This window comes from Lathamus discolor, chromosome 1, assembly GCF_037157495.1.
Source record: "Lathamus discolor isolate bLatDis1 chromosome 1, bLatDis1.hap1, whole genome shotgun sequence".
NCBI lineage: Eukaryota > Metazoa > Chordata > Aves > Psittaciformes > Psittacidae > Lathamus > Lathamus discolor.
The window spans coordinates 153300822-153327281 of record NC_088884.1 but is presented as its reverse complement, the minus strand read 5'-3'; the positions used below and the strand labels follow the sequence as shown (position 1 = coordinate 153327281).

Sequence of the window (26460 nt, the reverse complement as noted above, 5' to 3'; positions counted from 1 at the left end):
GGCTTTGGGGAAAACAGGTTTGTCAGGGTGTTTATCTGGACAGAATGACATACTGCAGGCCAGTGAAGACAGCTCAAGGACGTGGCACATTGCCTAGCCTGAGCATCATCCCGTTTCTTTCAATCCGTCTATCCTTTGTACAAAGAGAACAGATAAAACTCCTTTGGATTACTACATGTTAAATGGATATATTAACATGGGAGTCACATGAACTTCACTGGTAGGTGTTATCATGTTCAAAACCACAAAAGGATATTTTCATTAATATGTCAACTGCAGAAAGCAAGCAAATCCTGTGTTCATATCACCTTTCCATAGTTTCTTTGGGCTCAGGAGTTCTCAACATTTCCAGTAGTTCTCACTGGACACAACTCCTGTGAGTCTAAATTCCCTATTACTGCAATGCTTGTTCTTAATTAGAAAACCCAGGTGGTCAAAAATATCAGCAGAAGGAAGGCACTGCTGTCACCTCTACCTGATGTTCATGGTACAATGTCACTGAGACACACTTTTGTGAACAATGTCAGACAAGAAATTATGAGGAAAAAACCTGTGAAAGCCGTAAATCTGAGGTGGGAGGCAGATGATCAGACTAACATGACTAGGTACATTTCCCTACATGGAAAATTATGTATTTATATACTACGGCCTGTACAGGTTGATCCCAACATGAAACTATCAAGTAACCTGTAGTTATCTAAATAATTCTAATCTTCACTAATGTGACTGATGAGCTACTTCGATATATTAGTGTTTAAACCCACAAATGACACTCATTCTGTTGGATTCTAGGACTGTTTTTCAGCTTGGGGTGGGCCTTTTTGGTAAAACTACCTTCATTCCTCCCTTCTCTGGATTGATTCTACTTTGAGGGGAAGTACAGATCCCTCACATTACAGAGCAACAGACTGACACAAGTGCATTTCAGGTTTAGAAATACCCCTTAACTTCATTTCTCTCCTCTGAAGACAAAAAAAATTCCATCACCTCTTTTTTTTGCTTGAACCACCATTTCTTCGTACTGCTGCCTGTGTTTCTGAGCTTCTTCTGCAGGTTTTGCAGGGAGGTTCCTTGAATTTAAAAGAATAATGATCAGTATTTAAAGTTGGAATGCCTGTCTGAAGAAAACTCTAGACTCTTCTCAAACAAAAACATATACTGCTCCTGTCAAAATATTTGATCAAAGAACAGAGCAACACATCCTTGGAAAGAAATTTTTGTTGCCAGAGTCAGCAGAAGAGAAGGAAAGAACACTGACCAGCTCTGACTACTTTTATACACAAAATATGCTGAGTAATTTCCTTATGCTTGGTAATTTCAGCATTTTTATTACTGAACCAACTGAACCCGCAGGCTGATCTTCAGAAACAAAGGGACTATACTGGTATATGCCAAGCTGGTAGTTTTGTTTTAAATTGGTCTCTGCAGAAAAGATACAAGACCATACTCTCTCTTAATACGCACCTTTTTTAAGTGTTAGACTCGCAACTTTCTCTACCCATACAGTAATGGCTCCCTACACCAGCTTCTTTTTCCCCTCTGCTCTCTGAGGCCCCATTTCTATTTTAAAGGCTTAATTCATCCCCTGCACTTCTACAGCAACAAACGGCATTGAAGTCATCCTCTATATGCTCCCACGATCAACATCAACACAGCCATTTTGATTTGTGGTTAAGGCCCGCAACATCTGTGCCATACAAATCCACATACTCCTATGTCAGACCACATAAACTTAAGCTAATCATACTTGCAATTAACTTAACCACTATGTATCTCATACAACTACGGGATCACCAAAATATCAGAACAGAAATGACTAAGTACTTTACTCCTCTGTAAGCACAATATTGTGTTCCTAGCACACTTCGTATCTTTGGTTACTGAAAAACAGATGCCTTCACTTTCACATTCCTGTAAGGTGTCACACATAAGGCAGCTGTTAGCTATTAACTCAGTCACAATTAACAGTAGCGTGCTTTACTATTTATATAAACATATCACCTGTAAAGTATGCACAGCTGTGTATGTAACTATGAGTATCTTTTAAAATCGAGATTGTTACAAGAGCAGGGAAAGTGGATTTTCACATTAGTGTCTTTGTTAACCACAGAGAATAATCTGCTCCTTTTCCAGTTTCATTTATGTGCACTGACCAGCATCTTTTTTAAATCCAAATACTTAAAAGTGATGCAAGTTAGGAAAAGTTTGAAAGGAAAACCAGATGAAACAATGTATGTTCTGTTAACTTAAATTCCACTACTTAAATTATTTGTTCTATCTCTTCACAGCATCACCATACACATGAGATGGCAGTGTTCAAGGCCAGGCTGGACAGAGCCTTGGGCAACATGGTCTAGTGTGAGCTGTCCCTGCCCATGGCAGGGGGTTGGAACTAGATGAGCTTAAGGTCCTTTCCAAACCAAACTATTCTGTGATTCTATGTTTAATATCTAATTAAGATTCAACTAACAAACCCTACAAGTCAGTGCAAAATCAAGAGTAGTTATTTGGAAAAAGTCTCTGCATTTTTCTTCTGTATGCCTTAAATCTTTCTGTCACAGGAAATAAAAAAAAAAAAAAGAAATTGCTTAAAGCCTAATAGGTAAAAAAAAAAACTCAAAACCAAAAACCAAACAACTCAACAGTATAAAACTAACTATTAAAAAAAGATTCCTTAGAGTCACCAGAGGACTGCACTGTTGTCCAGAGCTTTTCCCTACTAGACAAAAGACATGATGATTCAGTTGCCTAGAACTTTAATACCTTTTCTGCTACAAGCTCCTTACTCTATCAACAGTAGGAAAGAAAGCAAACTCTGACTGTTATCCTGTAACATATCACTAATACAATCTGTCTGAATACGGTACTTCTCAGATTCTCTCTCCGGAAGTATGATTTTTAACAGGCAAGTTTTAAATACAACAAATAAGCTAATATGTGTTGTTTCCAGCTACACATAATAAAACCTGTTATAACAAATAATCACAGGTACACTGTTCCAGATGTCCCAAGAAGTTCTGTCACAGTCTACCAGTCAAGCCAAAAAGTGTCTTAAATAACCCTACAACTAGACTACTTTGATACATGAACATTCTTCACACAGATCTGTTGATGAAAACACAGGCCTATGCTACACCAGTTCTTTACACCAATGCACAGCTATACTAGAATTTAGACGCCATGCCTGTAAAGCTGGGTACCATTCAGAAATTGGCTAAACATAACTGAAGCTGTATAATTCAGAAGCAAACCACAGTAAAACAGGTGCCAGTGAATTGCTATGGAGTTAGGCTGCATATACAAGAATATCCTTGCAGCAACAGAAGTATGAAACAACTCACCAAGCACTTGACAACCTTTAAAATGCAACGCTGAACCCACTGCAGAACAATCATTACGTTGTTTCATTATTTATGGAGGTGTGGTCTTTCTCTGTGTAAACAGGACACTGTATCCTTGCTTCTCAATTTCTGTAGCATATACCAGCTTCACTTTTATGCTTACAGTCTCACAGGGAAAATAAAAATCCCTTATTCATGTTTAGAAGGTAGAATTACTCAAAACCAGACCTCTGCTCGCTGAATTACCTCCTGTCATACAAGGCCATTGCTTTTATTATAAAATAGTTTTGTTTGAGTCATTTTTCTCATAGTCATCCCACTATCATATTCATTAGCCTGAAAAAAAAACTACTTAAAATTTTAAATCATTGAGTCATCAAATATACACAGCAAGGAAAGCATCACTAGGCAAATTTTAAAGAGACCCTAGGTGTTGCGCTTCCCAAAACTTACGCTGGTCTGTCCTCTAAAATAAGTGCTGTAGTGGAGAGTGGTTCAAAATCAAGATTCTTCCTCACATTCTGTTTAGGAGAGAGCGGTTTGTGAGCTCGTCCAGTTTTTTCTTCATATTCCTAGAAAAGAAAAAGACAAGGGCAAGGTATAAGAGTGGAGAACATCAAGGTAATGCACATGAGATTCTGAAAAGGGTCTATAAAAGTCTACAAGATAATGCTTTCACATCTCTGCCCAACTGGGTCCTCTTAAAGCTTTTCAACTAAAGCAACCCCAGAATTCAAAATAATGTTCAAATTTCTGCTCATGAGTGAGGTTTGATGTTTTTTCCATTCGTTCTATTTGTAGAAACATCTGAAGTTCCTCTGGCTTTTGTTAAAGCCAGCTTTTACAAACAACTGCTAAGAAGGACCTTAAAACCAGCAGATACTATCTGAGGTAGAAAATAAGACCTGTTTAAAATACTTTTGTTTTGATTTACATGGTTTTGAAACCGAGGGCAAAAACAACCACAAGATTCTTGTGTTAAAATCTCATCATATGATTTCTCCTCCCAAGCTATTTTCAGCTGCAACAGTTCAATGACGGCAAAAAAGTTCAAATCATGGTTAGACAGAAACCCCACACGTTACGATGCCTTGAAGTACGACAATCCTAAGTCATAACAGAGCATAAGGTATGAACCTGGGTTTGCAATACAGACACTGACACACTGAAGCAAGACTAGCCAAGAGGCACCAAGATGACTGAGGTCTGGAGCTAGTGACATACTGAGAGAGGCTGAGAGATCGTGGCTTGGTCAGCCTTCAGAAGAGAAGGCTTCATAGGGATCTTTGGTAGACAGCAGTAATGGGATGGTGAAGGCAAAGTACAAAATTCTGAGACACTTACATACAGAACAAGAAGACAACAGACACAAACTGCTACAAGGGGAATTCTGGTCTTAAGGAAGAAAGGAGGGTAGTCAAACCCTGGGACATGGTAGAACCTCCAACCTTGAGGACATTCACAGCTCAGATGGATGCGCCCTGGGAACCTCATCTAAGCTCTCTCTGAGAGAGAGAGAAGTTAGCCCTTCAGAAGTCCCTTCACCCTCAATTAGTGTATCACTATGATCTGCATCAGAGGACGTGGCATTGAATGTTCCATGCTGTTTTTATTTTTCCTACAAACACTGTTTTGGAAATAAATGTACCGAAAACATGACCTAATGGGATAAAACCTTTACACAACTCCTGTCTACTCCAATGCTTGAAGTACTATAGCAAAGATTAACTATTCAAAGTATGAGTGATATACAAACAACAAACACTGTCAAATGGCCTGTTGGAAAAAAGCAAATCCATATTACAGATACTTCTGCATTCAACTTTATAATGAATTTTGCCACTGCCAAACCCCACCTGCTTCCACATGTAGCTTTTTTATACTATTTCCTTTAAAATAAAAAGAAACTATAGTGTGAAAACTATTAATTATGAATGAGCTCTGTGAACACTGTTCCAGCCATGACTTCTTCCCATGAGCACAAACAGCTCCTCAAGCGGTACTGGTTTCTTTCTTTTAACCTAACCTGTCAATTACATCAACACTTCTTTGGTAACAGATTCAACCTTTCCAACACATTCAGAACAGCCTGGATCACCCAGAAACTAAAACGGGATCCCTACTACTTCCAGGAAGGCCACCTCCTCTAACCCCACCTTAAAAAAAGGATGGATAAAACCCACGCATGAATGCAGAGCAACACAGCCATGGTCTTCTACTCTCTGTTGTACAATTCAGTTCTAATTCAAACCAGTTCTATGGAAGTCATGGGTGATGGCCCGTGAAGCTCTCAGGTCACAGGGAAACCCTCTTTTTCCTTGTTTGTTAACTGGACACTGCCTCAACAGTCAGTCCTCCGATACCCGCGTCGCTATGATGCTAACACTGTCATGAATCTGGAACGTCCGGCTCAGTGATACCAGTTAATACTGCTGTGCATGACATCAATTTGAAAACAAGGTAAAGAACCAAGGATAACTTATCTGAAAACTGAATAGTTATGCTGAATACTTAGCTTTGGTTAGTAAAGGGATAGAGCTCACACTGAAAAAGCTGTTCATTAAAAAAAGCCTCCAGAGAGAAAATAACCAAAGAAATACTAGAAGAAAAGTATTGTGATTAAGAGCATATTCAGAAAGCTAAGACACTATTCTTGCTTTAGCAACCCCTTGCAAGTGGCTGACAGTGACCGGTGTATGAGTACACCATCCTAACGTGCTCCAGCTGCATCATCAACTGCGGAGTGTAAGCACTGTGCTGTCAGGAGTGAAGTTCATGTCTATTCTTTCTCACAGTTTCTATTAGAAGACTGATTTTTTATTAGCTACTTTTCATAAATTAACACAGTCGAATATTAACCTCTATTACTGCTTCCACAGACAAGGTGAACCTTGTCCCTAAATCTAGCATTTTTACTCCTTTGGGACACTACTAGTGAAAGAAAAACCATCTGGTATCCACAAGAATCTGTTAGTATGCAGAAATAATCATATATTGATCTCCTTGAAGCCTCACAGAACTTGACATTAAAACACATGCACCCAATGCATATTACAGCACAAGTTCCAGAAAAGCTGCTTAATTAAGGCTTATGAAAATTACTTTCAAGGTCTTCTTTCTCTGAAAGCCAAATGCAGAGTAAAATTGCTTTTGGAAGGTAAGAAAACCATATACACCAGGCTGCAGTGGGGATTTTATTCTGTACAGTACCCTCTGAATCTCTCATTCAGCTAAGCAGAAAGTTTTCCAGACCACATTACCATTCTTCCAAGAATGTATTGCTGAAGGAATGCCTTATTTTGGAATATGGGTGGCTAGCTACACAATTTGCGTATTAGTACAGTTATTCACAGTTCTTAAAGAGCAAAAGCCCACCCCGCATTTCAGCAAGTATTCACTGACGTGTTCTCAGCACTACCCTACAGTAAAGCAGCCAGAGCAGCACAGCAATGGGAGTGGCACATTTTACAGATTACGAGTCCTTTGTAGTAATTTCATCCTTTCCAGTGGCAGCCAAAAAAGAATAAAATGTCTGTTGGTGACAGTCGTTACCCAAAAGACTGGGTTTTAAATAGGGAAAACTAAAAGAACAAGCACACACACCAAAAAAACCAAACACCCAAAAGTCACAGCAGACAAAAGCTCATGAAAATGATCTTTTATTCCAGTAAGAATGCCATTTCGAACAGAGCACAGTGTATGATATAGCAGCGAAGCAGACTGAATCCTCCACAAACTGATATTGAGTATCTGCTGACCGAGCAAGTAGAAGGATTTGCACATGCTGCAATAGGCTAAACCACACAATAGCTCATTTTAAGCTTTTTCTTTTCAAATAAGACAGACTCAAATCTCTCCCAGGTACAAATAATTCAGCACCTACTTAAATCCTACACTGCAATTAGGGCTTACTAACCTCATATGGTTGCAAGTTAATTTTAGGATCGATTTAGGATGAGCTGATCCTTTATGACTTAGAATACATCCTTATCACTGAGATCTCTTAGGCTTCCTTCCAGGTTTCATCTTCACCTATTCAGCACTAAGCCACAATAGCTGAACTAGGGTTTGAAGATTCTCTAAGAGAACGTGCTACAGATTAAAGCACTGATTTATAACAAAGCCAAACAAACAAACATACCCACAGAAACATCAGACACACACACCCTGAAAGCGAGTTTAATTCTGGGCGGAACCTGGCAGCTTTGCAGTTGAGATGCGAGAAACTCAAGTTCTGCTTATCCTCCGTAATTCTTCAAGAAAGAGAAGCTAACCTACAAAGGGATCCTGAACCATCTCTGTGGAGAAACACAAATAACTCCCCAGAGCACATCACCCGCGCTAAGCGGGAGAGGGCTGTGAGACTTCCCACACGCACCGAGCCTCCCCCGGGGACCGGCATCACCGAACCCGGAGTAACACAACCGCTTTACCAAGGTCATCCCGCTCCAGCTCCGCTTATACAAAGGTAACCACCCTCCGACGAAGCCGAAAGGGAAATGACCGCGCCAGGCTCTACAGCGGCAGCCTCCACACCGCTCCGCGGCTGCTCCGCGGCCGGCAGCTCTGCGCGGGACGGGCACCCGGCCTCCGCTCCACGCACCGCGTCCCCCCGACCCGCCCTGCCCGGCCCTGCGCAGCCCTTGCGGCCTCGCTCACCATGAACGCTGCGCTCCTCACAGGCGGCGGCGCCGGAGCCCCATGCCCGCCCGCACCGCCGCGGCGCCGCCCGGGCCCGCACCGCGGCCTCGCGGGCCCCCGCCCGCCCCGGCCCTCCCCGGGCCGCCCCCCGCGGGCCCCGCCCCGCCAGCCCCGCTAATCACCCGCGGAGCCGGCGAACCCGATCGGTGCTCTCCGTCTCGCCCAGCGCTGCCTGAGCACGCTCGGCGCCCGGCCCCTCCCGGCACAGGCTCCCCGGCTCCGCGCCCAGCCGCTCCTCCCAGCCCGGGTGAGCTGTAGGTCCAAGAAGGGTAACCGAGCCCTCGCACAAGGAGCGTGCGCTGGCCACAGGCATGTTCGTTTCTGCACACAGCTGCCCAGAACTAGATGCAGCGGGCGCAGCTGCGTGCCTGACAAGGCGGCATCTCGCTCGATTTGGATATCCACACTCGTGCTCCCGTCCCTACCTCCCGGTCCGTTTGCTGGTGGCGGGTACGGGCAGGGCTCCATAGGGAGCCAGCCCCTGGAGCGGCCCCGAGTGAGGATGTGAGTTAGGCTCACCAGCCCTCAAACAATCCCTCAAACCAGTCCCCAAGGAACAGCACCTCTTCAGTACAACTCGTGCTCTGTCCTCCTCGGACAGCCCTAAGCGATACATAAAAATCTCTTCCACGGTTCAGACTACTTCCACATCACATCTTGTTACATATTCTGCCTCAATCCAGACGAATTAAATTTGTCTTTTTCCCTCTGTCCCCTGCTAACTCAGGGGAGATACCCAAGTTGTTGTGGCACCATCTTTGGCAGACTCGCATTTTATCCTACTGTCTATTCATCTGCAACCATTACTTGTCTTTTTCACCACACTCAATTAAGGATTTCTTATTCCTTAATCTCACTGTTGGAGGTTACGGTTTGCAGTTGCCAGGCTGCATTTGCTGCTCATGGCCTCTATCAAGGCCTGATCCTGAATCACAAAACAAGCAGCGAGGACCAACTTTAAGACAACCAAATTGACTTAAGTTTTGCACTTCCGAGAGATGGTTTTGTAAAAGCTGAGGTTATTCCTCAAAGTTACCAGCTCTTATATGAGCTATTGGTTTAAACCTGTGAATTCTCATCTAATTCACAGGCGCAGCAATATTACACCAGTGAGGAACAGCTCAATGATTAACAGCATCTGAGCTTCATTCGACCACCACCGATGACAGACATTTGCCATGCAAGCATCTGGTGTCAGAGCACTAATAATTACCACAGTGGCAAGTCAATATGAAAAGCACTACAGCCTCCAACGTGAATGCTTTTTCTCATAATCTGAAACAGTAAATTACTGCACATATAAAAAACCCACTTCTGTAAAATTACAGTCATTAACACAGAAAAATACTTCACATCACGAGGAAGAGCAGCCTTAGGTGGACAAAAGTTTCTGTGCTAAATCTCCATAGTTTCACAGGCTGAAAGTAGGACAATATTGCAGCTTGTCTGAATGTAGGAAATAGCCATTTGTCAATCCACATAAAGAGCAGCTCAATCAAGTATACATTCCATAACACACTGCCTGGTGATAGGGGAAGATGCCTCTGTGGGGTGAAAAGGGAAGCACGCTCTAACTCAAACCATAACAAGCCACACATTACACTGATAGTTGGGAGCAGTCACTATTTTTAGGCTACCACGATTATAAGAGTACCTGAGGCTACTGGAACAAGTTATGCACAAGCTTTAATTACATGACATTTTCCCACTGGAATTCCCCCTCATTCAGCATACAAGACAGGCACTGGACCAGGACTGCACAAGCCAACAAAATGTTTGGGTTTTTTCCAGGTTTTGACTCTGCTCCCTAAATACTGCCCCAACATTCCTGTCTGTTGCTTCAGAGCTTTCTACCATGTGTCCATCTGCAATCTCTTGCCTTCTATTTACCAAGTGGTTTACCAAGTAAGTTGAAGATGGTGCACACCCAGCACTTCACTGCCCTCCTGGCCCCACACATGGGTTTTTTTGTGGCACCAAGTAGCTGTGTGACTGTACAATACAGCAGATTGGGGAAATGATACTGCTAAAAACTAACCTTTTGTTCTGCTGGATCAGTTTGGTTCCTCTGGTAATGTCTGCTGTGGGACAATGTAAATATGGAAGGAAAAGGAAAGAACCAGGCAGCAGGACTGTTTCTTTCAGAAGCTTAACTGAAACCAGCAAATCATGAAACCCAGTCTTTCGGTTGGGAAACTAAGATCTGATTCTTGACATGGCACCAGGCCATTAAAAAAAAAAAAAAAAAGTAATTTTAACAGAGGCTTTTACATATACAGTAACCAAAGAAAGCTGAAGACTGACACCTCAGGCAAAAATCAGATTATGAGACCATGCTTCAAAACTTAACAGAAAGAGAATAGCTGAGCTCAGATATTAAACTTTCAAGCAATTCCTTGAGGGATATGTATGAGGGCTTTTTTATACTTCAAAACCAGTACAGAACTATTCTGAAATGCAATTAGTTTATTAGTTACTGATGTAACAACACAAAAGATCCAAGTTACACATTTAACCTGCACACTTTGCCAAGGTGATCTGGCAACTTCTACAGTTAATAGTTCAACAACCATTAGCCCTACTTGCTTTACCCATCTACATATATATACTTAATCCTCTTACATTACAGAAAGGATACCAGAACAGAAGATAGCAAATGTGATGGCAGAACTTGATGGAAATAAAATTCATGAAGTTTTATCTTCCACTAGAACATCCTTTTATCTTTAGTACCATAGTATTCTCCTACTGCATACTTAACAAAGATATTATAGCCAGTTCATGAGGTAAACCTCACACTACCTGTTTTCAGGCATAATTTAAGTGCTCTGAAATGTCCCTGTTTTCCCCTAGCAGTGTCTACTTCTCTCTTCTGACTGCAGGTGATACGGAACTTAGGCTTGCAACTGCGGTCCCACGCAGTCACACTGAAGTTCAATGGATATAAAGTCATGCACATGTCTTCCAGAACATTAACAGTAAAGAGAGAACTAGAAGCCATATACCCTGCTTTGCAGCCCTGTGCTCCAGTCATGGTCTACTTGAACAATTTTTACATTTATATGTATATATTTCTACAGCATCGTATCTTGAGAAATGTAGGTGTCAAATTAAGGAACATTTAAAACCTAAGCGTAGATAAGGCCATGTTAAGTCTCCCAAGAAAGAGTAACAGTTTGCTGTTTTGGAGACTGTCACCTCTAACCATGCAATGTGCTACATATCAGATAGTTCTCACCTTCAGGTTTCATGTTTCATTTGTGCTATATGTAAGTTATTTAAGTGTTTCTCGGTTCATATAGAGTGACATGCTTTATTTAAAAAAAAAAAAAAAAGGAAAAAAAAAAGGCAGGGGCCTGGAATAGCTTTCTATATGTGGGGTACTCAGAGACAAAGCATACCTATGAACCATGGGCTTGAGAACAACTCATTGTCAAATATACGATCTTCTATCAGAACGTGCAGTGTACTGTCACAAGTGACTCCAAGATGAGTCACACTAACAAAAAGCCCCTGCTACTCGCAACTCTGAAAAGGATATCTGCATACACAAACAGCTTCCCTATATACTGATGCTATCTCATAAGCAGCAATATCAAACAAGTGGAAACATCTACAAAAAAAGGCTTCTGGCAGGGCAAGCATCTGGTAAGTGCTTGAGCAAGAGAATACAAGCTAAATGGTTATTTCACTTCTGTTTTTCATGAACATCTGCCAGTATAAAATACTACCAACATCTGCTTCCAGTTTATGCCTTAAATGTCAATTCCAGGGACTTGGATTACACTGGATATGTAGAAACATAATTTTACATAAACTATATGTCTGCTCACTGATCTCTTCACCTCAATTTTCTGCATAGCCTCAGCACCATACCCTTCCAAATAATCTCAGCAACTTCTTCTTCCAACATTTCACGTTAGTGCTGATGCTGCAGAAGAAAACTTCTCTTTTCCATCTAGTCTCAAATAACATGCTCTTTGGTGGAACTGAAGCGCATGTCAGAAATGACTCTCCCATTCTGAGTGGCACAGAAATAAAAGGACTCTATTCCACATCAGCTTCATCCTGACATCATTCTAAAACGGCCAAAGCACCAAGTTAACCCCAGGATACAGGAAAGGAGTCACAGGAATAGGGCATTTTAGCTTGCAAGTTCTCTAATCAGTTGCAAATATGACCTCAAGTACTTGCAATCTTCCAAGAGACTGTAAAAGTCACCCAGAAATGCCATCTACTTTTCAGTGCACAACTGGTATTACTATGCTGTTCAAACACCCACTGTAGCACAAAGTTACTGTTTGTAAACAGCTGCCTGTGTAGGTAAGTACGTGCATGCTTGTATATAGCTATACAACTTCAGTACATACACCAAACTAGTGTAAGGAAAGATACTCCAATGGATACTTGTAACCATAATTCCACTTCTCTCCATCCTTCTTTTCAAAACCCTCTGCTCATTTCTATTCCGCTCCCTTACCAAGACCTGTGCATCTCTCAGGATCTCTGGCCTTTCCAAGTTTGATACTTGTCTGTCCTTAGAAATGACACAAAAGCACATGGTAAGTCTACTGCATTAAGGCCTCTTTGAATGGTTTTCTACATCCATGTTTGCTCCCCTGATCCCCCAAATTACCCATGAAGCAGTTACTAGTGCCAGTATCACACATGTCTAATAAAGCTTCTTCTGTACTTATACTGATGGTGTGCTCAGTGCATCCTGTGCATCCTGTGTTTAATTTCACAAAACCTGGATCTACATGTACATTTTCCTGAATTATAATCTTCTTCACCACTTAAGGTTCAGTCTTGAGGAGAAGAGACTGTAGCTTTTTTTAAGCTACAGACAAATATAAATACATGAAGGAAGGCAACATACCTTCATAGTCTATCTTACAACAATGACTATTTCCAGGCTTCAATATTCATGAAACTGCTTCCATTGAACTCTGCAATGCTAAAGAGACATCTTCGCAATAGAGCGAAAGACATTTTGATGTGGAAATTACTAACAGGCACAAAAAATGTGTAATAAAATCATGTTGAAAAATGAGATTAAGTGTCCTCAGAGAGGAGGAGAATGAGAACCTAAGATTTGAAGAAATCTTTTCCCAATCTTTCTTCAGAAGGACACTTACGGAAGAAGTACCAGTCTGGCTTTTTATAGTCCTTACATCTGGCTCCTCAGGGCTTCCAGTAACACACACACAGCAACTCCATTCATTTTACAGAGCCAAAGAACATCAGCTTTGCTTGTTACTAGTGAGCATGTCAAGAGTTAGCCTTTCAAAACCTTCACCTCCCAGCCATTCTTTAATTTTAGATTAAGTTTGAGATCTATAAACTGGAAAACAGACAAAGAAAACCTGTGGCTCAGGTTTCCTGGGAGCTTGCTTCTGTTTAACACAAAACACTGAAGTCTAGCAAGGCTTTCTCAATTTTACATCTCAGCAATGCAGGTTGTAGTCTCCTGTTAGGATAGGCAGTCCCACCACAGTACATAAAGGCCTTTAAGGATTTATCTCCAGTTTTGCTTCAAAGTACTGTTTTGCCAAGTGTTTTAGCAATGCAACATGTGCCAGTATTTCCAGGCTTGCTCTCTACAGACTTCTACATTTATCCAAAAAACCCACGGGGAGACAAATACTCTGAAAGCCTCCTGTGTTGTGTGTCAGCATGCGCAGTAGAAGATGACTACACTGAAAAAACTTACTGGCTACACAAAGATGTAAGTGTTTAAGTATCTACCTATAAGCACTAGCAGACACAACTGCCAGCTGCATGTTGGATTCTCATTTTACAGCAAGTGAAAACAAACTTTCACTGATGCATCTGATCTTCTGAATTCTGCAAACTTGCCTTCACTGGCCTTGAAATTGTGGGGGCAGGAAGAGCTCTGTAGTTCATCCTCAGAAGTCAAGGAGTTTCCCACCAATTTGCGGCTTCCTGCATTTAAAAATATTCTGTGCCATGTGAATTTTACTGCACCCAATGCTAAGCATCAGCTACAAAGTGACTGTTTCTATTAGGACAAACTTTATGATCTCATGACAACGTTAAACTTATTGCATTTCCCCTAAAACATACCACTGGCATTGAAGCAGACCCTTCAGTAGAGGCCAGCAGCTGACATTTTCACTGCAGTAATAACTAATGAAGCTTACACTTCTATCTACTTAGTATCTTTATCCCACAAAGGAGATACCTGTCCTTAAACATTGCTTGTTACACCTATTTAGGATCCTTTCAGCTTTCTGGGCTTTTGACCAGCCAATTTTGATGAGTTTTAGAGAGTAATAAAACTAAAATAAAAACTTTAAAAGTGGAAATGGAGGAGAAAAAAACTTCTCGCTTCCTTACAAATAATACTTTGTAGCTTGTCATAACTGTTGAAAGTGATATTGAAAGCTCGTTATTTCCTATTAGCCAGATATCCTTAATACATTCTGTGCTTTCACATGTCCGTAACATGAAGGAAGCAGCTCCAACAGCATCAGCACTTCGGCAGCTAGACTCTGCTAGATTACAATACCTGGGTGGCTCATATTACAGTCTTTTATTATTAAAATACTCAGGAACAATCCTGCCATAGTATTAAATTCCCCTTTCATTTAGTGTGGATGGAAGCTATTACTCTTGCTATATCTGTTTAAATATGATAGTAGATTTGTTTGAGGCAGGTCATTTTCAAGTCAGGACATGGGCAACACACTATGTTGAGTAACACAGCCTACTGGAATTGCTGAATCTATTCAGTACAGTTTTTCTTGGGGGGGTAAAAAGATATTTTAGCACTTCAGCACTGACATGAAATAGCAGTGCATTAAGGCAATTTGGAAGTTTTGGGTTATCGTTCTTAAGTGGGAAAATTAGAGTTATCCCTTTATTTCTAGAGAGTGCAACAAGAATAAGCATAGGTTAGTCTTCGAGTAACTACGGTAACTATGCTTTCTTGCACTGCAATTGCAATGCAAAAAATCTCTTGTTCTTTGGTATTAAAAAGAGGAACTCAGGGAAACCGTGGCAGACCTAAATCCTGCCTTTCTGAAGGCTGACCAGTAAAAATGAACCCAGAAAAGGAGAACACAGGAAGTGACTCATTTACACCCTGGGACTTCTACTGCAGAACAGTAAAATGCACAGACACTATAGCCTAGAATGCTTTGAAGTTTGAGTGAAGTCTACATGCACACACCCATCTCACCATTAACAACTACGGCCACCAGTCACAACGATTTACCCAGTGATCTATCCTAAGACAAACTCTTGTGAGCAGAAGACAATACTTCATTCAAAACTGTAGATCTAGCTCCTGCTAGAATCAGCAGCCAGCTTGAACCAACCACTTCCTCTTCAAAAGGCCCTGAATGGAACATCTGATTGCAGCATAAAACAGTGAGGACAAACCCTTAGAACAGCTGGGTATTTTTAGACAATTGCCACCCATCAGCAGAGCACTGCGGATGCAGGAGTGGGACACGTGGCAGCAGCTAGGCACATGGCACAGCTCCCATCTGGAGCACTTTTACACATGGAGCTGCACAAGATCCTACACACATCACACTCAGTGGCCACTTCCCTGGGGCTCCCCACCTCTCCCCCCAGATAAAACACACTGCTCTCAGCAGCAGCTCTTCCCATCTGCCTAAAGCATGGGTTGGAATAATTTATTTCAGCATTTCTTGCTGGGTGCTGTTGCTTGAAATGCCTTTTCTACCCAGTAAGTTCCAGCTGAAAAACAGACTTTGAGTAAAGTGATTTTATTAATCAACGAAGATTATAGCTTTAAAAAAAGGAAAAATCAAGTGAGGATTGATTTGAATGAAAACTGACCCAAAGCAACTTACAAGAATTTCCTTGAGTACTGTTACAAACTTAACTATTCATCCCATAAAAACACATCACTTATGCATCAAGAAATGTTTTTAGCTGTTTCAAGAGTCCATTTTCACTTTATCATATGCTGCAGAGTAAGCCTCTTAAGTACAATTGATTTTAATTGACTGGAATATTGGTCCCATGTGTAGTCATGATCTAATTACAGAAAAACATAATTGGTAAATCACATTGATTTATTTCCTGTTAGTGCATCAGTCCTAGAAGAAAGCCTGTTGTGCCACCAGCTGAAAGCAGCCCAGTTGGGAAATCTTATCATTGGTACCAAAAAAAACCAATGAGGCTTTTCCATCTCTCCTCCTCCTCAGAAGAAACAAATAAAGGACTGATTTGAAAACAAAACCCAAAGCAGTTTGGTAGGAGGTATTGAGAACACACTGTTGACAGCTTTATGATAGAATATTGTACTAATGTCATCATCAAGGCTGAACAATCTGACTCAGGTGCCTTTGTTGTAGTGTAAGGGCAGAAGCAGCAAGACGTACTGCAAAGTCTGGCTGTAAGCTCTTAGGCTGCCACTCCACCTACTGCACACCCGCAACCTGCTCCTGGGGCCTCCTCTGGGTTTGCCTCCACAGGCAAACTTGTTATCCACTGCTGCCTATAAATCCCTGCAGTGTTCCACTGCCTCCATCATTGGTGGCTTCATGGCAGGAATCCAACTCCCCAAAAATTCCTTTATTTGAATCCTATCCTTATAGGAAAATAAGAAAAAAATGGCTCTCCCCTCTCCTAGAGTGCACTATGGCTTTCAGAATAGAAACCTTTCTAAACTTGGGAAGATGACAATCCCTACATTAAAAGTCACAGCTACTTTTTATTATTAAGGAACTGCCATTAGAAATTATAAGTATTTTGGTATGGGATATCAGCAAATGAGATCGTAACATATTTACATCTGAATTTGTGAGCAAAGCTTGTTATTGAAAGGCCTTAAGTGTTATATGTGCTGAATTTTCTGGTATTGAAACTCAGTGAAAATGAAGGCAACCCATTCAGCTCCTACTGGAATTAATATTAAGTTAAATTGAATGGTCTTCACGGGGTCATAGCACACTTGGAAAGGAGAAAATTATGCACTGATTAAATAAAGGATTTCCCTCTTACAAAAAGAGGAGGAGATGTACCCTATAGAAAAAAGTAGTTTCATTTAAGCAGCTCCTCTGGAGAAGACTGCTGTAACATGTCTCTAGGATACAGCTAAAATCTGACTTCCCTCTGTACACATTAGTCTCTTCATACTCAAGATCTTGACTGGCCAGTTGCAAACAAGTCCTGTGAAGACCGATCACATGAGAGGAGACAACCAAATGATATGCTGAGAACAACATCACCTTTTCTTGAAAGAATTCCTGACAGAAACAGTGGTCACAAAGCCCAGCTCAGCCCTGCAGCCTATTGGAAGGGAAGAGACTTTAACTTAGGTGGTTACTCACAGTGAAGCACTGTCATCTGACTTTCAGGGCATTTTCATGCATCAATTACAGAAGCAACTGGCACAACCAGTTCTTCCCAAGCAGGATTCCTGAAGGTAATTGATACAAAAATTGCATCATGCAAACCTCAATTGTAAATGCACATCCAGCTTCTCAGACAAGATTATGTGTCCTGACAGCTTTCAAGCTTGAAAACATTTCACTGGATAAAAACTGTACAAAAGTTCTTGGGGATCATGCAAAGCAATCCGACCTTAGCGTATGTTAATATTGATTCTTCATCAAAAGACTAACATTCACATATGTTGTCAGCATTAAAAGTATAACAAATAACAACTTAGCTGGAGTGATTTTAATTGCCACATTGTTAAACTGGAGTATGATGCTATGTTGTATATACAGTAGTTGAACAAGTGAGTGCTGTCAGAAGAGTATTTACAGGATTTGAGAAAAGGCTTACATGCTCAGAAACCTGTCTGACCATTCTTTTCATCAGAGGGAAAAAAAATTTGTTACAATGCTACTTCTTACACAGTGTGTGTGCCTTACACAGTACGGCCATCTTCAGTCATGGTATAATGATGTTCAGCTTGTGAATGGCACCTGAAGTTTGAGGGTCTGGAGTTTTATAAGTAGAAGGCAGGAAGGAAGTAAGAACTGGCATTTCTAAGATCAACTTTTAACCATCTCACAGCTCAATTACTATTTTTCCCCTCTTTGGTACTTCACATAAGCACAAATCTTAAAGTTGCATATTCTTCCTTGCAGATTTCTTTCAATCCCAGATGAGAATATTATGGGGAAAGTATCAGAACAATGTACAGTAAGAATGTATTTTAAAGATTGATATTGTTTAAAACAATATTGTTTATATGTTTAAAACGTGCACACACACAAGCGCATCATCCTTATTTTCAGAAGACTATTTAAGTTTCCAGTCAAATTTGTTCATCTCATGCTGGAAAAAAACAACCAAACCAAAACCACCTCTTTCATCCATATAATAAAGGTATCAGAGCATGGAACTATGAACATACCAATAAACTCCTTACAGGTGTCTGCAGCCAAATTAATGGGATACTCACAGGGCTCTAATTAATGACAAAGGCTTTCTTTGATGCCTATCCACAAGCAAAAGAATCCAACCTGGAAAAGGACTGCTTGGTGGCTGTCACCTTAATTCCTGTTCACAGTGCTTCATACCCAGCAAGTATGGTCAAGTAGATTTCCCCAGGTATGTGAAACTTGATGACTGATACAAACCATAGCTCTATGATGGTCAGGATACTTTGTGGCATCTTAGATAATCCAAATAACTTCTGACAGTCTAAACAAACTAAAGGCAACCTGAATTTTTTCTTTTTTTTCCAAGATGGGAAACCATAATCAAGTAAAAAAATCACAATGAGGAATGTATCACCCTTCCCCTAAATTGCCTTTCAGAATTAACTTAGATCAAGATTTTGGTAATAGAAACATTGCTCAAGAGCCTCTGTAGTTAGGCAAATCCTCTATAGCCTAATGAATACTTCACAAGTAGACAGCAACCTTGCTGGTAGCAGACAAGCTGCAGGAAGACCTGGATTCTTTGGTATGAGTAAGTTTGGTTTTTTTTTTTTTTTTCTTTGAAAAGAATCAGTAAGTCAAACCCGAGCAGCCAGAGAATGGAAAAGCTCTTGCTCAATACACAGCCCCTGTTTCAAGTACTGGCACCAACAAAGGCAGGAACCCAAACAGGAGGGAGAGGGTCAGGCTCAGCAGGATGGCACCATCTACATCTCCACTGTTTCTGGAAGTTCAGGCATCTCAAGTAAAAGGCTCTTAGAAGCCTGGCAGTTTCTGCCACCAGCAAGTAGACATTAAATCCTTTCACAGGGCACTGAGTACTTTTTCAGTACAAATCCAGATGAATGCCCAAGAAACACTGGTGAAAACTTAGTCACAAGGGCATGCCAACACACAATTCTTTTGTATATCACATCAGCAGCACAAAACATTAGAAATAAGTCTGTTGGAGCACTGAATCCTATGAACAAAGTCAGATAATCCTGCACACGAGAAGACAGAGGGCCTGAAGTATACTACAGGAAGGAAGCAATACCCATGATAACTGGCTAACAGCAAATGAGCAACATCTATTTCTCATCAAGTCTGCACAAGCCCAGTTGTGTAATATAATCAGAAAATCATGGTACAGAGTGACAGGCAACTGCTGCTACATATCGCTGTGTCAGCTTAAAAGAGCAACAGGCAGCAGGGTTCAGAACCCTGATAATTTCCCATGATGTCTGAAGAACTTCACTGGTCTCCCTCCAGTTTGGTTTTTTGGTGTACAGGAAGTTACATACAATGTTATGGTAAAAGAATACTGAAATTTTTAATTAGTCCCTTGTGTCTCAGCGGCATTTTCCACTGTGTGCTCTACATACCTCACTCAATACATAGAGCTGACGGTGCTCAATTAAAAACCATGATTTTACCATCATTGTTCAGGACCTCACAACTCTCCACACAGTCCTCAAGACCCAGCTCCCATACCAAGAAACTCGTGTAAGAGTGTTCCACAACTCTTTGTGTAAGACAGTTTCAAGTCATGAAACACTGGTGATCAAAATAGGGAGTCTAAAGCGCCAAAACAGTCACTAACTTTGCATCCCCAAACAACTGGCTTCTGAGGCACTCTGTTCATATAATGCAAGTGTAACTCGCATTGCACTCAGCTTTAAGGAAGGCTCCAGCACTTCCAGGAAGTAAAGCAAATAAAATAAAAAAAAAGCCCAATTTCACATAAAGCCTGCATAAAGCACAATTAACAGCCACCTATAAAACAGTTTAGGCACCTTGCTTCATGCCCCACAGGAAAAAGTGCAAAGCATTACCAAAATCATTTCCTAGAACCTTTCCCATCGCCCCAACTTCCACATTTCACTGCATACCTCCCATTCTTCAATACATGAGCTAAGGATCTTGTAAGCACCTACTCTTCTGGCCTTGGCAATAAAATACAGTAAGTAATAGAGCCATGGCATTTATTCTTCTGACCTAGTACTCCTTTTCCCAGAATCATAGAATAGTTAGGGTTGGAAAGGACCTTAAGATCATCCAGTTCCAACCCCCCTGCCATGGGCAGGGACACCTCACGCTAAACCATGTCACCCAAGACTCCATCCCACCTGGCCTTGAACACTGCCAGGGACAAAGAAGGAGGAACCGTTGCTGGCCAACAGGCATCATCACAGTAGCCATATACTGTCACCTCCTCCACTTACATATATGCAAGTTCTTTAGGTGCAAACCAAAGGGGTAAAAGCATTTCTCTAAATGGGCAAAAACCTCTGCAATACAAATGCTACTTTGACATTGTCAAAGCAACCTGTGAGGGGTAACCTAAATCGGGATGTGCTTTTGGGTGCTGATGAGACTCAATTACCAATTTACAGAATTGCTCATGTTTCAGAAAGCCTACATGTCAAAAATAACTTCAAAATAAATTAGGAAGAATTAGTTATTGTTATCCAAGAGGCACTGGAGAACTGTTTCAGAACGGCAATCTTGCCAGAAACTCACTAATGATTGGATGCCATAGCACACAATTCTTTAACAGTTACTTTTTTTCTATCAAATTTACTAAAGCCATTCAAAGCTGTAATGGTCTAACAACAGTGATGTCCTGGTTTGGGCTGGGGGTGCACAGGAGGATGGGAGGGACACAGCTGGGACAGCTCTCCCCAACTGACCCAGGAGATATCCCATACCATATGGTGTCATGCTCAGCATATGAAGCTGGGGAAAGAACAAGGTGGGACATCTGGAGAGATGGCGTTTGTCTTCCCAAGTAACTGTTACCCATGATGGAGCCCTGCATGCCTGGAGATGGCAGAACACCTGCCTGACCATAGGAAACGGGGAATGAATTTTCTTTGCTTGTGTTTGCTTTACCTGTTAAACTGCCTTTATCTCAACCCACTCTTCTGATTCTATCCCCCAACAGGCTGCAGTGGGAATGAGCAACTGGCTGTGCAGGGTTGATTTGCCTGCTGGGATTAAACCATGACAGTTCTTTTTGGTGCCTAATGTGGGGCTCGAAGGGTTCAAGATAGTGACAGGTTTGCTTGGAATACGCCAGATCAAATTTATAGCTATTACTGCTGTTTAGCTATTAATTGACAGGCTACTGTGCTTGCCATGGAGCTCACAGTGCTCACTAGTGGCTGCTTTTTGCTTTTGCTGCACACTGTACTGCTTATCACCTTACTCTGCTGTGCCTGGGAACATTTTGATAACAGCAATGGCCATGCGCCTGGGCATCGTTGCTGTTTCTGTGCTGCCATACTAAAACTCAAGTGTGAACTCAGGCCAACAGGACTGTGACTAGTGGGTGAGTCCACGTGGAAGCAGGACACCCCAAGGTGTCTATAGCCATGGATAAATCCATGCCAAAGTGGGTACATCTCAAAGTATCTGTGGCTGGGGTTATGGCTGTGCAGCAGCAGGTGTACCTCTGAAGGGACTGTGGCCATGCTGGACTTAGCTTTGCTTGCATGCATGGCTTTTGCTTTCCTTATTAATCTGTCTTCATCTCAACCCACAAGTTATCTCACTTTTAGCCCTATCCCATTGCAGGGTGTGTGAGAGCAGCTGTGTGGGGCTTATTTGCCAGCTGGGGTTAAACCACAACAACTGAATACTCACAGTGTAAGATAGTTTGGATCTAAAGAAAAAGTATTCACAGCACCAGCAACAGCCACAAGATGGTAATTAATTATATACCCACTTATCAAAGAACAGATGACTACAGAAAGGTGAGTCTTAAGCCCCTTCACCTGTGTCATCAAAAATCTTTGGTGAAGACTTCAGAACTGTTAATGGTATCAAGAAAGCTGTAGATAAAGTCAGAATGGTTGATCATAATGACAACTTCCAAAAGTTATTTGAACTTCACTTGAGAAGTGATATGCAAAGAAGGAGAAAATGGGGTTTCACTGTGCTTTTTCATTCTCCTTACACACTAAGGAAGACCTAAAAAGATTTTTATATAACATCTTCAACTCCCCTCCCCTGCCCTCAAAAGCAGCTGCTAAAATTTAACAGATCATGCATCTAGCTACTTGAAAATACAAGCAACAGACACACATAAAAACAAATGTCTAAACTACTTAAGCAGCAATGAAGATGGGATAAAAAACAGAGTTCTTTGGCATTTCTGGTGCTGTTAAAATTTTTCTCTCTTCAAGGAACCACTTTGATAAACAATTTCAATACACACTCAGAGTTGAACTATACTGTACAGGTATAAAAAAAAATAATTATCTTGCTCCATTCAGTTACCCTTAACTGTATTGTCCCAACATTTCAAGTCAGTAACCCAATTTTCATCATGAACAGCAAATAATCCAGAAAACAAAGAATGAATAAAACTAGCATTTCAACACAACCTTCTGGCACTGTACTACATTTGTTCTATCTTGAATTTATGTAATTTGAATTGCTATTTGAACACAAATAAACCAAGGCCCAGCAGAACACAATTTCCCTTCTAACAGCAGGTTATAGATGGCTTTATGACACAAAAGCCACAGAACAGTGAAAGCTAGACTGAGATAAAAGGAACGTGAAAGATTTTCAATACACCTATTAAGCTTGATAATAAAAACCAAATACACATTCATACACTTGAACTTCACATGAAACACTTCATACCAGAGCAGTATGTGTTTTCATGGAGTACTCTATGCAATAACCCTGTAGAACATATTCTTTTGAACAGCACCGTCAGAACGGAAATAAAATTTCAATGAAGAACCTTCTTTGATACTGCCCAAGAAATTGTGTGCAATTCAAACAGGCTTCACCAATATGCATACACATCGTAAACTTAACTGGCTTCTACACTCACCACTAATCCGAACACAGAATTAAATAAATACCTTTTGTGTTTTCTTTGGATCTTTCTGTGAGTTTTCTCTGAGAGGTACTTTTCCAAACAATTTCCATCCCACATCATTTTGCTTTTCAAATCTTGCACTTGGCTTTCTGGTAAACAAATTCCTACAAAATAAAACAGCTTGATTAAGAAAAAGGGTAGATTAATTCTAATAAACAGAAGAATAAGCAATTTGCTAACCTTATGTATCACAGTCACAATATCCCAGTTCCTCTTACGGTTGTGCTGGCAGGCACTGTTTCCCAGCCTCAAGAGGTAATGCAGTATCATCACAATACCAGGCAATGGAGTTGGTTAAATAAGAATTTTTAGTAGATAAGAAAGTTCATTTGTAACTGTGCAAAAGTGGCCTTTTTTAGCCTCTCTGCACCATTCAGCCTCAGTCTTGCAAAGTAAAACTGAACCACTAAATCTCTCGCTGCATGAACATTCCCCACCTGCCTGTTACAGCACGCTATTACTAAAAATAACAGAAAAAGTTGCAGTTGTAGTAGCCTTTTACAGTATTGAATCTGCTTTCGTAAGATTATTTTTTCCTGAATAACCTTACATGCAGCTATCAAAACACATTTATTTCTCTCCTCTCTGAAATGTCTCCAATTAAGCAGCTTAAACACTGCAGTAATAGTCATGAAACTAGACATAAAGCCACTGAAAGTTACTTTGCTAGTTTTTAATCATAAAGCAATATGCCAGACTTGCATCTCTGCACCACAACTATGTTCTCCCCAAACTGGACATAAGGTACAGACTAATCTTCATACTTTTGGTAGCACTCGGCTCCTCCAAAAGCACAAGAGCACAACCCACAGCATGTCTGGGTTATTAAAGTAACGGGTTTTCTTTTGTTGTACTCTCTAGGTCAGCAAATAACCAAGGATGGCCAGGTTAGCTCAGTTATTTACACACCTTGTGGCAGGTTTATCTGGCAACCTGACAACAAGCTTTTGCTCCCTCATTTAAAAGAAAACAGAAACAAACAAACAATACTACTGAGACAAAAGCATTTTTGCTACTTCAATCAGGAGGCAGATGTAGCACCTTCATACCACAGATGCTTTCGGTCTGGTATTACTGCTTTTCCCTGCAGTTACTACCTTAATGTCCAGTGCTCTGACTCACCAAGTACAAATTGCTTCTTATACATAAAGCGTGGAAGTTTGGGAAATAAAACTGTATTAAGCTTTGTGTTGTAAAAGGGCTGAATACACATCTGCAATAGGAATGACCTGGACACTAAAAAGGTGTTTTTCTTGGCCACTCTGGATCAGCTAACATGAAGAATACCATAAATACACCAAGAGAGATAATATTGTTTGGAATACAGGAGAAATGTTTAATACAAGAAAAACAACCTAGGCATAAATGTCAGAGTGAGCTGGAATGTACTATAAGGTTCATAGGCTGTACTGCCATCCTTAAATATTCATATATTTACACAAATGATCACATGCTTCTGTATCACAAGGGTACAGTTACCTTGAAACCCAAACAAGGAACAGATTATCATATAAGAAGATAAGAACAAAGTGTTAAGGTACAGAAATCACACAAGTGAATTACAACTGATGTCAAAGCTAAGCAGTAGTTATACTTCTACAAAGTCCTTTCAGGTTTTCCCTACCCCACCTCACACAAAACATAAAGGTACAGGGAAAGAAGAATAATATGGAAAACGTTGAAGCACACTGCCACGTTTTCCCTCTTTCCACTTGTTTCAAAGCATGAAATTATAATTCTACAGGTAAACTACTGGATCAAACATAAAAGATTTGCTTTATCTCTATAACTGGCCTACTCCATTTCAGTATTATGAAGCTCTCCCATAGCTCATCATTACAGCTTCAATGCTACTTGGAGAGGTATAAGCTAACTAGGAGATTAATCAACAAGCTTGACTGCACTGTTACCACTACAACTGCTAGTGCTGGGAAAAAGAAACCATCATAAAACCAACTTCCAAAAAAGGTATTTCAGCTGAATTTGGTTTCTTTTCACCAGCAATTCCTTCACCCTGGCAACATAAAGAACCCATTCTGTTTGAAGGTTTAGTACCTATATGGGCTTCTGCATGGAATTATCTTCTTACCCCTGCCCAAGTTCATAACATGCATGCAAAACAGCCTGAGGTGATGGATTTATAGGTCCATTTGAGATAGCTACCAGGGAAATAAAATGTAAAGAGATGCAAACTTGAGATTATTTAATATATACATGTTAAACTAATTTAAAATGGAGAAATATCAAGCAAGTTCTAACATACATCCAAGAATGAAAAGGAGAATGACAGGAATAACATCAAAACCACTGCAGGTAAATAGGGTACACAATGCAAGACAGGCTGACTGTTCTTGCAAAAGGTTTTCTTTCAGGCTGTTATTACTTCAGAAGCAAGCTAAATTGCAGACTACATACTGCCCTCAGAGAGAACAAGAATTTTTAGCATCAGGGACACCTGGAAGAGCTCCATAAGGAGGCACCTGTGTGACAGTTCTGTGCATATTCAAATCCTCTTTTGCAAGTAAAAGGCTTTCACCACAGTTCATTAGCTCTGCAATAACAGGAAAATTAAAGGACTAACAGGCAATTTTCTCTCAGTATCTATCCACATTAGAGGTTGCTTGAAAAGGTATATAAAGCAATAACCTCCTCTATCTCCTCTGAGGGATTTTAAGAGCAGCAGTAGGTCTTTATCTGCACAGCAAAATAAAGATGAACTGGAATGATAAGGGGTAATAGCTCTCTGTTACAAATGCCTGCATGAGAGGAACTAAACCTGAAAGGTCAATCTCATATACTTACTTTCAATTCAATTCTGCAGTCCTAACTATTTATTTTCACTTGAGAGGGAGCATCATAATAAGTAGTCTGTTCTACAGGTTCTCTAGCAGATGGCACAGCGCTTGCTCAGCTCGTTCTTCTCTGCGTATGTGATTTCCACTGTATGTTCTAGGGCACCAGGCATCTCCTCCTCTCTTTGCACTATGTCAGGGATTTCCAGTAGACTTTCTTAAAGTTTAAGATATACATTGAACTCAAAGCATCAAGAACAGTCAATATACAATCCCCATCCTGTAACAGAGGAACTTACTCTCCTTTTCCTCTCTTTCCCTGCTCTGTCTGTGCCGAACTCTTGGCGTTT

General features: G+C 40.8%; 1 protein-coding gene across 5 annotated transcripts in view; it reads right to left on the bottom strand.

The window, feature by feature from the left end:
* The window catches only part of TBC1D14 (TBC1 domain family member 14), a 70823-nt gene that overhangs the window by 24878 nt on the left and 19485 nt on the right, over positions 1 to 26460 (bottom strand). For 4 of the 5 annotated variants that reach the window (XM_065659768.1, XM_065659798.1, XM_065659779.1 and 1 more), the window contains exons 3-5: positions 23302 to 23422; positions 3795 to 3913; positions 988 to 1070 (exon numbers count right to left, since the gene is read on the bottom strand). In XM_065659768.1, the coding sequence (XP_065515840.1) occupies positions 988 to 1070; positions 3795 to 3913; positions 23302 to 23422 (323 nt within the window). Of the gene's footprint in view, positions 1 to 987; positions 1071 to 3794; positions 3914 to 8000; positions 8094 to 23301; positions 23423 to 26460 lie in introns of those variants that run through there. The other variant, XM_065659806.1, reaches the window with a different exon arrangement.